Here is a 15,584-nt window from a genome sequence, read left to right on the forward strand (position 1 = left end):
TCAACATTAAACATTAATTGACTATGGTGAAATATATACGCGTTTATGAATAAGTGGACGTGGGGTGCTGGGGTTGCTGTGTAGTTTATGGTATTCACAACATTGAATTGTTGAAGAACAGAATCAATGTTCAAGCAATTTTTCATGTTTATTAAAATGTCAAAATGTATGCGGAACAATATTATCAATGTTTGGCAATCTACAACTCTAGTGAATAAATGTCAGTAACACTTTATTTTAAGGTCCTCCACAACTTCCACAGTAAAATCCTGAACACAGGATTTTACAGTGTAACTAAGTACTTATTACAGCTTAAAGGTGGATCATTGTGTTACCAGGAACTTACTGACTGCTCTTGTTCAGTACTTTTCTCACACTTACCACATATTGCTAGCTCTCCCATAACACTGTCTTGTGCTGCTATCAAGCACTTCACTTCACTCCTATAAGCTGCAAAAAAGTGACTAATGTGTCGCCCTGATAAAGTACCAAAATGTCAAGTCATTTTGTTCATAGTAAACATTAACTTTGGAAAAGATAAATGGGTTTTGTATCGAAATGGCAGTTCATTGGTCCCTGTTTATTGTAAATAACTACTCTCTGGCTGTTAAATAAGAATTTTCAGTGGAATCCCAATCCAGCGTGGCCTGGACATGGTTGAGGTTTTTGGTTTGTAGGGTTTGTAGTGGTGATTTGTGGTCTGGTTTAGCGCCTCTCCCCGTGGTCCTCCTCCACCCAGGCCACGATCTTCCCCTCCCAACCTGGCACCACTGCTCCATCCTGAAACACCTGAGGAGTCAAAGCAGACAGGAAGCTTGAGCTTTATGAACCCTATAAGCAACACTTTCATCTATAAAAGGTCCAGACCAGTGCTTCTCAAACCTTTTCATGTCACCCAACGGAAAATATCTTTTGTTAAAATGTTGACCATGATACTGACCATGATGCTGACATCATACTGACCATGATACTGACACGTGTTGCATCATGACGCAATGTGAACTTGTAGATCGGCAAAATTCAATTCAAATATCCAGTGTGTATAATGTAGGATTAAAGTGTTTAAACTGATTGTTGATGCTATGTTAACTACTTTTGCTGGGGACCCCTTGAAACCCTCTCAAGGACCCCTGGGGGTCCCCGGATCTCTCTTTGAGAACCACTGTCCTAAACAAGACATTCATCTATAATGGACAATGGTCTCTAGACAGACACAGAAGATAAATTAATTTAAAGCAGTCTTAATTTGCTGCCATGGACATCAGCCAGCCACACACTGCAGTGTGTAAACCACGGATAAGGGACCATTTAAGTTTCAAATATCATCTCATTTGAGGGCTGGCAGTGGCTGGTAGACCGCCTGGATGGGAACCGCAAGTTTCACAGTTCGATCCCAGGCTCCCCCAGTGTTAGTGTCCTTGAGCATGACTCTGAACCCATACTTGTTCCCAATGTGCAGGTTGGTGCCTTGCATGGTTTCCTCCACCATCGGTGTGTGAATGGGTGAACTGAATGTAAAGCACAATCTAAACTCAGCAACAAAAGTTTGGAAACTTAACTTTGGTCCATTATGTCTCCACTTTAATTATACCAATTGGTATTGTACTTTATATCATTTTAATCATTGATTGGACTTTCGTGGAATGAGCAACACAGCTAAACGCGTGGGTAGCACCTCCAAAATGGCAAATGGTTGGTTTTCATCCTTGCTTTGAGTTGCTTAGTGGATTGGACGATTGCACTCTCCCACAGGAATAAGGAAAAAAACAACACATATTGGCTATTTTTACACTTTATTAATTTTACACTCGGTAGGTAGCGTGTGGAAGATCCATACGCAGCCACAGCACTTGGTATGGGGCAGTATCTCTTTCACAGGCAAGACAGAACATGTCATAATAATAATAATATCTCAAACTTATATAGCGCTTAATAATAAAGTGTAAAAATATGTGTTGTTTTTTCCTTATTACTGTGGGAGAGTGCAATTGTCCAATCCACTAAGCAACTCAAAGCAAGGGTTGTATACCAACCATTTGCCATTTTGCCGAATACTTTGGGGGTGCTACACACGTTTACGTAGCTGCGTTGCTCATTCCAGGAATGCCCAATCCTTACAATCTACCTCGTTGTAAAGGTGACTAATCAACGATTAAAATTATATAAAATACAATACGAATTGGTATAATTAAAGTGGAGAGATAATGGACCAAAGTTAAGTTTCCGAACTTTTGTTGCTGCGTTTATGTAAAGCGCTATATAAATGCACCACTTACAATTTATTTATGTATTTGAATCCAATGCTCACCTCTTCTTTCACTGTGCCAAATTCTGGGTCAAGAGCTTTGAAGTGGTATCTATAACTGCCTTGTCTGTCCACAGCTGCCTTGAAATCTCGCAGTGTCACCTCACCCAACCTGTAAATATACACTCTGTGAGATGGGAAGGTGCAATGATGCGTGCACAGACACAGGCACACTCACACACAAAATATAGCAGCTAGTAAATTGGTCTGTGGACCCTTTTCACAGCAGACTTTTGATGGTAAATGGAACTGAAGGTAGCAAATATTTTTTTACCAACCTCTATAGTAGAGTATGTATGTTTATATATTAGTATTGTTTTTTTGGTAAGACAACATAACAAGACATAAGCATAATAAACGTGAGTAACTATAACCTATCATAATGGGGAAACCACACAGTCACACAGCAGAGTCAAGATGACCCGTTATAGGGCCCCAGATATACTCAAATGTTGCTAAACTGTCCCATTGGTTGCAACGCAGCCTCTCCAGATGTATCAGTGATACAAACTCATTAAGCCATCTAGTGAAACAAGGAACGATAGAAGACTTCCACTGTTAAAAATAATTATCTTTGCTACAAGTGTACTAAGCATAAGAGTTTTTTGGACAGAGAACAGCAAAGCGAGAGAAGTTTCAATATGAAAACAGTATACTCTGCTATACCAAGCAAAAATGTTTTGCCAGAATAAAACAAGCCTTGGGCAAGACCAGAAAGTGTGACCCAAATTACCCTTGGAGAAATTGCATCTGTCACATTTTATTTATTTTAACCTTAGAGTAATGTACTCTGTGCATAACTTTGAACTGGACAAGCTGCAATCTGGCATTGACTGAGCCCAAGTGAATCCTCTTCAAACCCTCGCTACAGATCTCATCAGACAGTTCCACACTAATATCAGCCTCCCATGAGGTCTTGATATGGTTGGTTGACGGAATAGACAATTTAGAAAACAGTGAGTACAATTTGGATATAAGTTGTTTAGAATGAATATATAGTAGAGTGTGATAATGCTATATAGTAGCACCTCCACAGTGGTTGGGGATTAGTTGGAGATAGTCTCCTTAATTTTAAACCTGCTGTTTAGAACATCTACGGGTTGACAATATGCATAAGGTTATTTGATGCAGGCGGCGCACCGGATTGGACACATGCACCGCCATCTCTATTGTAGTTCAGGCAAATACCTCACTCCATTGGGAAATGCATAAAACCTACTGATTGTAGCTTTAATTGTGGGTGTGTTTCATTTAGCTGTTACTGTTTATCAATGTGAAGTTAACTGTACAGGAAATGTCCATGCTGTCACACGATTAAACACCAACACACCCGTGATTAATGTGATTACCTTCAGCTGCATTAATTTACCTGTCAAAATGTCTGCTTTGAAAAGGATCCATTCCCCAAACAGGAACAAAGCTTTTCCATGAAAAATAAATACAATCTAGTCAATGTGCATCATCATTAAAAGTTATGAACATACTCAATGCATCCAAAGAGAAACGCAAACATGTGATCTTTCATCAGTGTTAAATGTATTTAACACTAAATTTATTATTATTATTTCATGTTTAACGATGAAGGAAAACAGCTCCATATTGTCTCAATAAACTAAAGTTATATTATTTTGCGCTATCAGGACAAACCCTGGCCTGTTAAGACTTTTCCTCTCTAACACGACTTAATTGACTGTAGAATACTATTATGTGAATATTCTATGTCTATAATGGAAGTCTGCCGTAGGCATACTCTCTCAATAGACCAGGCTATGTCTAATTCCAGGACCAGAACGTCATATTGCTTCATATTCAGATCTTAGCATCTCAGCATATTAAATCAAGATACATTAGGCAATGGGTAGATGTGAATATTGAAGAAAACCAACGTTGATCGGGGGGGATAAAAAAAAAAAAGAGTCTTGCAACTACACTCCATTAGGCTGCTGACTGCATCGCCTCCCAAAAGATGCGATGTGCAAGGAATTATCTGTGAAATAAACATTTGAAGATCTATCTTAATATTGATCTTTCATACACAAAGATAGCCTCAGCATTGCGCATGTTTTGCCTGGAAGCAGCCCACGTCACTGTCTGTAACAGCTGTCCATATCAAAGACACCCAACTTCTTTGGCAAATGAAAGCAAAAGCAAGATCAATATTCCCCACCGCTGCTACAACTTCAACCTAGGGGGAAGACTACTGTAATAAAAATGCATGCTGTAGTATAAAGGATCCCTGTGTGTGTGTGATGGAAATGCAATAAGTAATGGAGTATTTAGTACCTTTTGGGGATGTTAACCAGAAACGGTGTGAGGGAACGATCAGTGAAGTAGAGCACTTTAGTGGACACCGTGGAGTCCAGCCCTGGGCTACTGTGAGAGTGTGCTATTTCTGGAAGCAAATACACATCAGCAAGTCAAAAATGGCCCATGCCTTAGAGCCCCTGACACCCTTCATAGATGTCAAAGTAATTACATTACAGAATAGGGGGATGGATCCCACACCAGGGTTTGGAGAGTCGCAGACAACGGTGAAGATACAAGTATGTAGGGGTGCAACAGTTAATGAGAAATTATTTTTAGAAAAATGATTGTAATAAAATAAAAATTATTAAAAAATTTAACTTTAAAAAAAATCTGTAGCAAAGTGTTGTGAGCTTGTAGATCTGCTACTTTCGCTATTTTGTTGTACAACGAATAATAAAACGGGGCATAACTGGTCAACAAGACAACAAATTAATAAAAAGTAGGGGGCTCGGGTGGCGCAGTGTTAAAAGTCCCTGCCACCACCACAGAGGCTGTGGATTTGAATCCACTGTGGTGCATCCAGCTTTGTAGGGCATCTATACGAACACAATTGACCCGTGTTCAGGGGAAGGGAGCCTGGCGGGGACGGTGATATTGGTCATTGCACGTACTGTACTCCTACGGGCTGGGGCGGCACTTATTAGCAGGGAGTGTTGGGTGCGAGGAGTAGGGCGAGGGCTCTGCGTCCTCCATGTGGGGGCTCCTCAGGGGCTGAGCGATAACCACTATGAAAATAATTGTATAAAACTTGTTTTGCTACGAGTGTGTGACTACTTCCCTTCATAAATGTAATTATATTAACCAGACACAGTAGACAATTGGTAATGGACACAGAGAGGATGACAAATTCTGCACAAAACAAGAACAAGTCTCACTTGAGCTTGGTGGCCAGGAGTCCCGGTCTGTTGGATTAGCTCGTCGCCCCGGTGACTTGAATGCATCCTACAAGTTTATGGGATTAATAATCAAGACCAAATAACCACTCAAATTACTGTTCACTTCTTTTTTATATCGTGTGTGTGTGTGTGTGTGTGTGTGTGTAGTGTGTACCCCTCTGTCCTGTCTGCGGTGGGTGTCTCCACTATGCAAGCGGTCCATGAGACTGGCCACACCCTGCTCTAGGGTGTCCAAAGTATGATGCTGGGGGTCATGGCCAGAGAAACTGTCCCTCAAACTGCGCAGGGCTTCCCTCACCACCTGCAGTTCTTCCCCCTGATGGCAAAACGCAAGCCTTATGATGTACCCCATCCACAAATATGAGCTAAAAGCAAGTATGAAGTAAAAAAAGAAAAGAAAAAGATCAAATGTCAAAGCAAAATAGCTGCTGTGCGATCTCCTCTGGTGTTAAACTGCTGTTCTATTTTCAAAGAGCAGCATGCTACAGAAAGGTGACAATTTCACAAACAAACAAAAACAAGAAATTACATCGTACTGAGCATACCACATTATGCTGGAACACTGGGGGCAGACCTGAACCCACTGAGTTACTGTAACTGCTGTTTTCGTTTCTGAATGACTGAAAAACACAAAATGACTGTTTTAGAATTTAGACTGTCCGTTTTTGCATACTGAAATGACAGGAGACTGGTGTTCATTTATTGAGCCATACCCGTACACGACTGACTTCGTGTGTTTTGTGTGGAGCTTCATCAAACTTTTGTTGCTGCTGTTGCAGTAATTTGTCTTTCTTCCCAAGTTGTTGCTGACAATGAAGATGACGATGAGTTAAATCACACCATTCTGTATATTTTGACTCTTAGCATATCTCTGCTGTCGGGCAGAAACCAGCTAACTCCAAAATGTTCATTTTTCAGGAAATGAAGAAAACCTTATATATTTAAAACAAAGCAATACTGCCTTATCAAAGTTGAGATTTTGACTTTATATATTGTCAATCACTTGCATGAAAGGGGCAGAGGTTAGCTGTTTCAGCAGACAGTGGAGCTGTTTTTTGTCAGAAGCACTTTTTAATACTTTTAATTGGTTTATTTCTTTTTAACCAACACATAGACGAAAAGGTTTTCAATATCATTGATTTAAGGGGTGGGGGGGGGGATCAGAAACCAAAGAAAATGAGTTAGATCGTTTCTGACGGACAGGGGACAGCGACGATATGCTGATTGCATGAATTGTATAATTTATTAATAATTACCTCATATTCACTGATTAATTTATCCCTGTCACTCAACTTGTGCTTGAGCTCTGCCTGAAATGAGAGGCAGAACCAGAATTATAAAATGAAAATTAAACATCTTAAAAATATGTATATATTGTATACACACACACGTCAAATGTTTCACTTTAATCAAATAAAAAAGAGGGAATCATGATTTCTCACGTTCTCCGCCTCCAACTGATCTCTGGCCATGCTGCACCTCAGCAGTTCCTGCTTCAGTTGCAGGACGTTGTCCTCCTGCAGCGCCATGCGCTGCTGCAGAGCATCCTAATGCAAAGACAAGAGATCAAACAACTGCATACAGAGGCACTGCGCCTGTCTGTCTGTCCGCCTGTCTGTCTAGCACAGGGGTTTTCAACCCTTTTCATATCAGGACCATTATTTATTCGGCATTTGAGCCACGTCCATTCGATGAGATTTAGCCTCTCAGACCCAAGATGTTGAATATTTTGTTGTCGTTGGATAAGAGTTTTAGGAGGGACAACAGGCGTTGATCAAAATAACAATTTTCTACATTCTCTAATTGTATAGACTTCTTGAAAATGAAGTAATGCAGATGTTTAAGAATAATTTAACTCTGGATGGATCCGTAAGGTTTCATTTTACACTCTCAAGAGTTAAAGATCTATAAAGGTCCATTTGGTTAACAACTCTCCATCATTTAGCTAACCCCCTCAAGGATTTTATTATATGGAGAAGGTGAGTTCTAAAGGCATGTGCATTGCTCAAGGGTAGAAAACAGGCAACAGAAGCCAATTTTCTATTTTGAAAGCCCCTGCTGCGTGCGCGCACGCGTGTGTGCGTGCGTGCGTGCGTGCGTGCGTGTGTGTGTGTGTGTGTCAAAAAAAGAAGAAAAAACTAGGACTAAACTAAAGTGATGTTATCAAAGGGTGTGTGGTATCAATATTGTCTTAGACGACATGACAATGGAATACAAAATCTCACAAATGGCTTCCTCAGTTTGGTTGCAAAGAGAGAAGGCATTTATATTACACCACCAAATCCATGTACAGCAGAGAAATCAGTGCATTCATAGGGTATGTGGTATTGTGGAGGATTACCTTGATGGCTTGGATGTGGCGTGCCTCTTGCTTGTGCCTCATAAGTTCCCTCTAGCAGTCAAACAGATGAACATACAGAGATAATCAGTAGAGCACAGGAACCTTTTCTCATATGTCACTTCATCCACATTAAGCCTAAATCAGGTTTACTAACGGTACCTTAAGATCAAGTGTTTCCTCCATGCTTTGGTCCAGGCGACTGCGGATTAGAACCTTCTCGGAGAGAATGGGATGAGCAGGGATAATGAAGATAGAATAAAGAAATTTTTAAATTTAGAATAGCAAACTGTGTAATGCTTGCAAAGAAGCAGTGGTCCTGTCTGACGGCAGTCTAAGCCGTTTCGAGCATGCTCATCTGGAGGCGTTATTGAATGAAGGACAGTAAAAGCATGCTTCACAGCACAAAGGGTTTACACTGATTCTTCACAAATAATGGAAAGAAATTGCTGTTCGTTGGCCGCCTTCCCCAGTGGACACATACCATCTGCTGCTCAGTATTGGCTCTGCTATCCCCGAAGCCTGCAGAGCTGTCCTGGTCCTCCTCAGGGAGAGAGCCATGGAGGAGTAGAGCCTGAGAGCAGTCACACACAAACGCACACACAAAGTCACATTGGCATAGCCTGAAAGCTAGTGCATGGAGAAAAAGGCTGTTATTGTTCAGCGATGGGCCACATGGGATACAACAGAACTGTTCCATATATTTCTTTGTATCAGTACTTGTTGCATATTTAGATAGATGTGATAGTTTTGTTATACGGATGCAAAGATTGTTATTTTGATACCTAGCTAGCTCAAGGACACTTGAGCTAGCACACAATGCCAACAAGATAGAAAACAAGACAGAAAACAGGGAACGAGAACGCTCCTGGTTCAAATGACCTTAGTATAAATTGTTCTCTTTCGAAGGACGCATTAGAAGGACAACATCAGTCACCAGAGACAATGATGTGTGTTTTCAATTAATCTAACATAGAGAAAGGCAGAAAGGCATACTTGTCTGCTGGAATTGGCATTTGTGGCTTTTTGCACTGTCGCCTGCACTGTTGCCTGTCGTTGGTTGATTAGATTCATACTACTTACTCCGATCTGTAACTATGTCCCTCTGGATAAGAGTATCTGCTAAATGTCTCAATTGTAAAATCATTGGATCATTGTTATTGTAGAAATAACTTCATATCACACAATGTATTACACTGGCCACTGTGGCCAGGCTGTCAGTTACTCACAGACAATCCTGGACACATACATATTTGTTTTGTTCTGCTCAGAACATTTTCAAATTTAACAATTTGTCTTTTATTTGTGTCTGTTTATCCATTTGTAACTAAAATAGAGATACAATTGGAGTCGAACACTTTCAGAACACTGGTGAGCACTGAGGATTTTACTGTGTAAGTGTGTGTATGTGTGCTTCCTCTGAATACTGCAGTCTGAGGTATAGAAGGTATTTGTAGGTCTTTGAACATGTGCCAACAACAAGCTTTACCTGTAGGCGGAAGACCATCCTTCTGGCCTCCTGCATCTCCCTCTCCAGCTGCTCCTGGTGGACATCCAGCTGCTCCTCCCATGACTTCTCCTCCTCCGCCCCATCATGCCCCAGGGCAGGACACAAACCACACAAGGCCACCTCCTCTGGAAAGTCAAACAACAGCAGTTGAGTCAGACACTTTCATCCGGATTAACCATTTATTTATTGCAATGATAATGCATCCAGTTTGGTAATGTGATTATGCTCTCGTCACCACCCAAGCCTCGATGACCGCGTATGCAAAGGCTCAATTAGTATAGTATTTTACGTAGATATAGCACTCTATAGTGTATACTCGTAGTTTCATTGTACAGATATTATACTGTTAGACGGATGTTAGGTTCTCAGTAGGGATGTCCCGAATCCCGATCATGTTTTTAATTTGATTTTGAGTATCAACCGATACCGATTTTTCCCGATCGGATATTTATATCTTTATAGAACACTTGCCATATCACAATAGTACAATTTCCATGTATCCAATATCATGATATGGATATAATATTGATAAAGGATGTCCCGATCACGTTTTTTTGCTCCCGATCTGATTCCGATCACTTGACAATGATGTGATCGGCCCCGATTTCCGATCCAGTGATCGGGACAACACTAGTGCTTAGCTTATTTATGATTCTCTGATTATTTTTTATGTATTTGATGTATTACCATGTGTTGTTGTTCTTGCTTACTGTAAATCGCTCTGGATTAAGAGCGTCTGCCGTCTGCTAAATGCCTAAATTGTAAATTGTACTACAGATTATTTGAGCAAGTATGACACAGCATCTCAGAATGATTACAGCACCCATTTGTGTGAATTAATGTGCTGCCAACCTGTGTCTGATTTCTTCTCAGTCATATCAGTCTTATCATCCTTTGGCTCCCCCTGGTCTTCAGATTGAGAGTTGACAAATGCTTCCTTAGAGGTGTGAGTGGACTGGGTGATAATGTACTCATCTTTTGGAGAGTGTGCAGGGCTGGCTGAACTGAGACTGAAACAGATGGTGGACAAACACAGCAAATAAGTATACATATATGTATGCTTTTGCCAAATAAGTTGCAACAATAAAACGCATATAATGTATAATTATTCTCTAATTAACAATGTAGTTACACAAATTCCATCTGGGCTCAATAACACTTGAACTGAAAATTTGAACTTTGAACACAGCACATTAAAAAAGTACACGCTATTTTCCATCTCTTTCTATCTCTAAAACTGGTGTGAAGAATGTCTGTTTACAAGTGATCATTTTTAAACTTTGTACATGTCTGTCTAAAGTTGTATGTTATTTTCTTCTAATTACAAGAAAGAAGAAGGAAAAAAGGAAACTGTCAAGAACAGGAATTTATTCAACCTTGTGACTTTTTACAGTAAAATCATTCTGTTCCTAGTTTTTCATATTTTCCCTTGAGCAATCCTTTCATAATGTTTTTTTTGTTTCTGAATAGCTGGTTTCCTTCCAGCTTATTGCTGAGTATGTGTATTTTGATCTTAGCGTGTGCTGAGCACATTTCCAACTCCCCGAGGTTCACGCCTCTTGTCATGTTCACTCTGGTGTGTTCCCAGAAATATGATACAGCCAACTGTGACCCATGACATTATACAGTACATACATCTTACTAATGTGGAATTCTTCCTCTTCAATTTGTATCTGTGCCAATACAGCTTGGTGTCTCAGGGGTAAGACCTACACACTGATACAAGGCATCAAATGTGTCACTATGACCCTCAGGCAATAAACTTTAGAAGGGCAAAGCCCTAGCCTGAGCGAAAATGTCCTTGAATACTGAAAGAAGGGCTTGCAACTGTAAGACTGTATTCACACACTTACAATTTCTCCCAGCATACATAAATTAACTAGATTTATATTAAATTAGAAAACCAGATGATTTCAATTAGATTCTACGGATGCTATGAACAATTACTTGGTATGTGCATCACATTTATTATAATTGTTGTTGAGAGTTGATGAGTAACAGTGTGTGCTGCTACTGTACATGAGATGTAGAAATGTTGATAAACAAGGAATTTTATTTAGAAGAATTCACGTAATAATCTTCAAAACTTAAATTGGCTATATTCATCAAAGTGAGCAATTAGCCTGTCGCTAAGTCCCACCCAAGCCCGTTCTTGGCCAATACCACGTTAGAAACGGTTACTAGGTTAGGGATCCTGGTCAAGCTTTCAATGCTGGTCAAAATGGTTTTGCAGTGTCAATAAATATATTTGCTGTACAGCATGTGTGGGTTTGTTTTCTTACCTTATGAGCAAACTAGTCCATTCCATGAATTATTTCGCTCCGTTGTGCAGTTTAATAGTAGCCTACATATTAGAAATAAAAATAGGCTCTCATTGACTTCCATTGTAACGGGGAAACAACTCTCAAACTCATTCTTTTAGAACACTAAGCTGATTATGACCGTTTATGACAGGAAAACTCATGCGGTTTTATTTTTAATAAAAAATAAAAAACATGTTTTTGTTTTGACTTCGGTGTTGCCACATTGTGTGAGAGATATAAGCCAACCCACCTCCAAAAACAAGCCAACTCTTAAAGCCAAATCAAGAAAAACAAGCCAAAACAAACACAATAATATGACCATATATAATCCTAATAAAAATATTGTATGCATTTATCATTATAAATACTATGTAGGCCTATGTCTATGATAATTCATGTTTTGGTAATGTATTACAGTACTAATTATTAGCCTTAAGCCAAAAGTAGCGGGAAATAAGCAGACTTGGCAACCCTGACAAGTTTGCCTACAAAACGATCTGATTGGTCCAAATCTGTACACACACTCCTGATGTATAGCCTCGGTCCCAGACTAGCCCCATATGTTCCCTCTCCCTACGCTCATTCTGTAGCTCCGAGATGAGGTCACACACTGGGCCCCTCCCACCGCGTTTCAGAAACGGCGCAAGTTTCCGCTATGTAAGTTTCTTACCCTGACGCCACGATTAATCCAAACGTGAAGGGGACGTGAAGGGTTTACACTAATTCAACCATAACGCCCAAGAAAATCCAACTAGAGATTTGAACCGAGCCTTTACGTCCCGTATTTTGTCAGTCGCTTCCATGTTTATCAAGGAAGTTGAAAAGCTTTAGCGCCTCCCCGGCGGCTCCCCTGGTCGGAATTTCCAACTGACTTCAGTTCACTCGACATGCACGCGCACATGCACACTTCCTTGATAAACATGGAAGCGACTGACAAAATACGGGACGTAAAGGCTCGGTTCAAATCTCTAGTTGGATTTTCTTGGGCGTTGTTATGGTTGAATTAGTGTAAACCCTTCACGTCCCCTTCACGTTTGGATTAATCGTGGCGTCAGGGTAAGAAACTTACATAGCGGAAACTTGCGCCGTTTCTGAAACGCGGTGGGAGGGGCCCAGTGTGTGACCTCATCTCGGAGCTACAGAATGAGCGTAGGGAGAGGGAACATATGGGGCTAGTCCCAGACTTACCATGAGACCGTTGGATGTAAACAAAATAATGTATCTGATTCTGATCTCGTCCACTTGTCGCAAACACCATACACAATTTTGGACGTGTTTGAGGGAGACGCTTTAGGAGAAATGTCTGGGACTGCAGCTGGGTGCATCTCAAACAGCATGGCGACTTGTTTACAAACGATCGAGGAACACCATGAACCGCTTACTTTATAAATCTATCAAAAGACGAAAATAAAACGGCATGTCCTGATGTCATAAACTGTCAGAATCAGCTTTTGTTGTGTTCGCTTATGTGCTAACCGACTGATTTTGAGAGCCGTTTCCCGTTACAATGGAAGTCAATGAGAGCCTATTTTTATAGATACTACTAAACTGCACAACGGAGCGAAATAATTCATGGAATGGACTAGTTTGCTCATAACAGGTAAGAAAACAAACCCTCTTTCTGAGGTCCACACATGCTGTACAGCAAATATATTTATTGACACTGCAAAACCATTTTGACCAGCATTGCAAGCTTGACCGGGATCCTAACCTAGTAACCGTTGCTAACGTGGTATTGGCCAACAACGGGCTTGGGTGGGACTTAGCGACAGGCTAATTAAAGGTATATTCAGTGATTTCACTTAATTCAAATATCACTTATTTTTTTGTTTTGTTGTGATAATCCTCCCTACTATAGAGTGTGCTGGCCATATAAGGAGTTCCTCCCTGTCCCCAGTTAACCCCTGGGGGTCAAAAAACCGTAGGTTTCGTTTTTGACTCTCTATCCTGATTGGACGAAAGGCTGGGTCCCACAGCCAAAAACGAAACCTAAGGTTTTTTGAGTGAAATCACTGAATATACCTTTAAGTTTGAGGCAGCCTTCTTTCCCCTGCCACTAAATGTACCCTCAAGAACATAGACTCAGTCTTATCAGATGCTGCTGTGATTATAAGTGTTTTCCAAGAGCTTTGCAGTTTGTGCCAAGAACGTTGGCACAAGATAATGATGCGATCAGGAAATTGCCATCATTTTTCCACAATCAAGTTTTGTAAACTTAGCTGTTCCTGTTGTGCCAACAGATGCCACATAGAAACGGATATGGACTATTAGGGTTAAACATGAATTAGCAACAGATGATAGGTTAATTTAGCAAATATGATAATGTGTGTGCATGGCATAATGGATGCACTCACTGCATGCATTATAATGATGTAATGTTAAAAACATCAAACCTTGTGCATTCAATATTTTTGGAATGTTGAAACATTTAACACTCATAAAGTAACATGTTGATTGGCCGATTGAATATATTTCAATTAGAATGTTCACCCTGGACATTCAACCCTCTGAGATGTTTACGCTGATTGAAATCACATCATTCTCAAACACCATAGTTAGATGTTGCTAGGCAATAGCAGCTTGCGGTCTACGCAGGCCCAGACAGATACACAGTAGCTCCAAATGGTAGCCTACACTAGGGACACACCCACACTTATTGTACACACGGGGACAAAGACTGCAGAATCTGTCCTTACTAGTATAAAATACCTTCATTGTACCTTTATAACGGGAACATTCCTTGTCAAATTATTGACATAATGATAGGACTGATAGAACTTGCAGGCTATAGCCCTGTGCCTTGGCTGTGTTTTTGTCCTGACATGCATTAGATTAGATTACAACAATTAGCCTCATCTCTGACTCTGACAATGTGACAGCATGCCAAGTGTCAATAACAATGACACTATTGTGTCTTGAAATTCAGAACGATCTTACCATTTCATTTGTTTGGCTCCCATTCTTGTTTGGTTGTAGCTCCTACCCTCCCATACAGACAGTGCCCTCCATCTGGGTGATGCCCTGCTTCTCAGTCAGGACCACAGCCCAAACCAACAACCAACAGTAGACAGGGAGCAACCCTAAGATTATCCACCACGTCCCACGCCACGCACTGTGTTGAATCTGAAGTAACACACGTTCAAAAACTCTCCAGCAGCATATTCATCCTACAGCATTAAGACAAAAAATCACACTGGAGTCAGGCTTGAGTCCTGCTTGGCTCGTGACAGTAGACAGAGAGGGTTGGTGCTCAGCACCACCATCGGCTGAATTCTGCCTGGTTTCTCATTGCACTCGCCTTGTTGTTGAGCTCACTAGCTCCCATTCACGAACACAATGTTTTTGTTCCTTGTGAGTGAGAACTGATCCGGCTCTTGTTGTAGACTACATCTTTTTTGTGCCCCTTCCCTCTGGCTCCTTTACTCCTTCCTTCTACCCTCCCTCCTTCTCTCTTTCCAGCACTGTCGCACTGGTTTTTTCATCAGCCCGTCCCTCTGTCGGTGAGCGGGGTGTCAGACATGTCTCTACCCTCCCCCCTCACGTACCTCCTTCTTCTGTCCGTCTCCGCTTTCACACGAAGGAGGTGGCGGTGCCCACTGCTGAGGGTCGGAGGGTGCACTTTCTCTTCGTATTATGGTTTGTGTCACTGCAGCTGCTGAGCTGAAGAAATGCTAACGCAATAAACGCATTCAGAATCAGAACATAGAAATACAAATCTCATGAAAATGAGCCACGTTTCTCAAACCCTTCCAGCAAAATCCATTTTTGTTTCTGAAATTGAGGATTTGCATGGAAGTCAAGCCACACCAAACAAGTTGGAACATGTGGGAGCTAATGATTTATTCGCACGAGGTTATAGGCCTACTTGAATAACCAGAGCAGGATAATATAAAACGCTCAAGGGTACATGTTCATTTTGTCACAT

At 40.8% G+C, this 15,584-nt stretch overlaps 1 protein-coding gene across 5 annotated transcripts; it reads right to left on the bottom strand.

Moving 5' to 3' along the window:
* Positions 1 to 129: 129 nt before the first annotated feature.
* Positions 130 to 15,110, bottom strand: dixdc1a (DIX domain containing 1a). 5 transcript variants are annotated; one of them, XM_083772672.1, is made up of 15 exons: positions 14,597 to 15,110; positions 10,209 to 10,366; positions 9,336 to 9,481; positions 8,331 to 8,420; positions 8,009 to 8,062; positions 7,850 to 7,900; positions 6,951 to 7,055; positions 6,765 to 6,818; positions 6,237 to 6,314; positions 6,054 to 6,128; positions 5,663 to 5,824; positions 5,488 to 5,554; positions 4,589 to 4,697; positions 2,309 to 2,417; positions 130 to 789 (listed from the first exon to the last, which is right to left on the bottom strand). In XM_083772672.1, exons 1-15 carry the CDS (start codon positions 14,617 to 14,619, stop codon positions 706 to 708), a joined length of 1,365 nt encoding a protein of 454 aa, XP_083628798.1. In that variant the 5' UTR covers positions 14,620 to 15,110; the 3' UTR covers positions 130 to 705. The 5 variants fall into 5 exon arrangements, with proteins under 5 accessions (XP_083628798.1, XP_083628797.1, XP_083628796.1 ...); XM_083772671.1 differs by having other exon boundaries at positions 6,045 to 6,128; XM_083772670.1 differs by having other exon boundaries at positions 6,222 to 6,314.
* Between the last annotated feature and the right edge of the window lie 474 nt (positions 15,111 to 15,584).

This window comes from Protomyctophum parallelum (genome assembly GCF_964188405.1).
Source record: "Protomyctophum parallelum genome assembly, chromosome: 9".
Classification (NCBI taxonomy): Eukaryota; Metazoa; Chordata; class Actinopteri; order Myctophiformes; family Myctophidae; genus Protomyctophum; species Protomyctophum parallelum.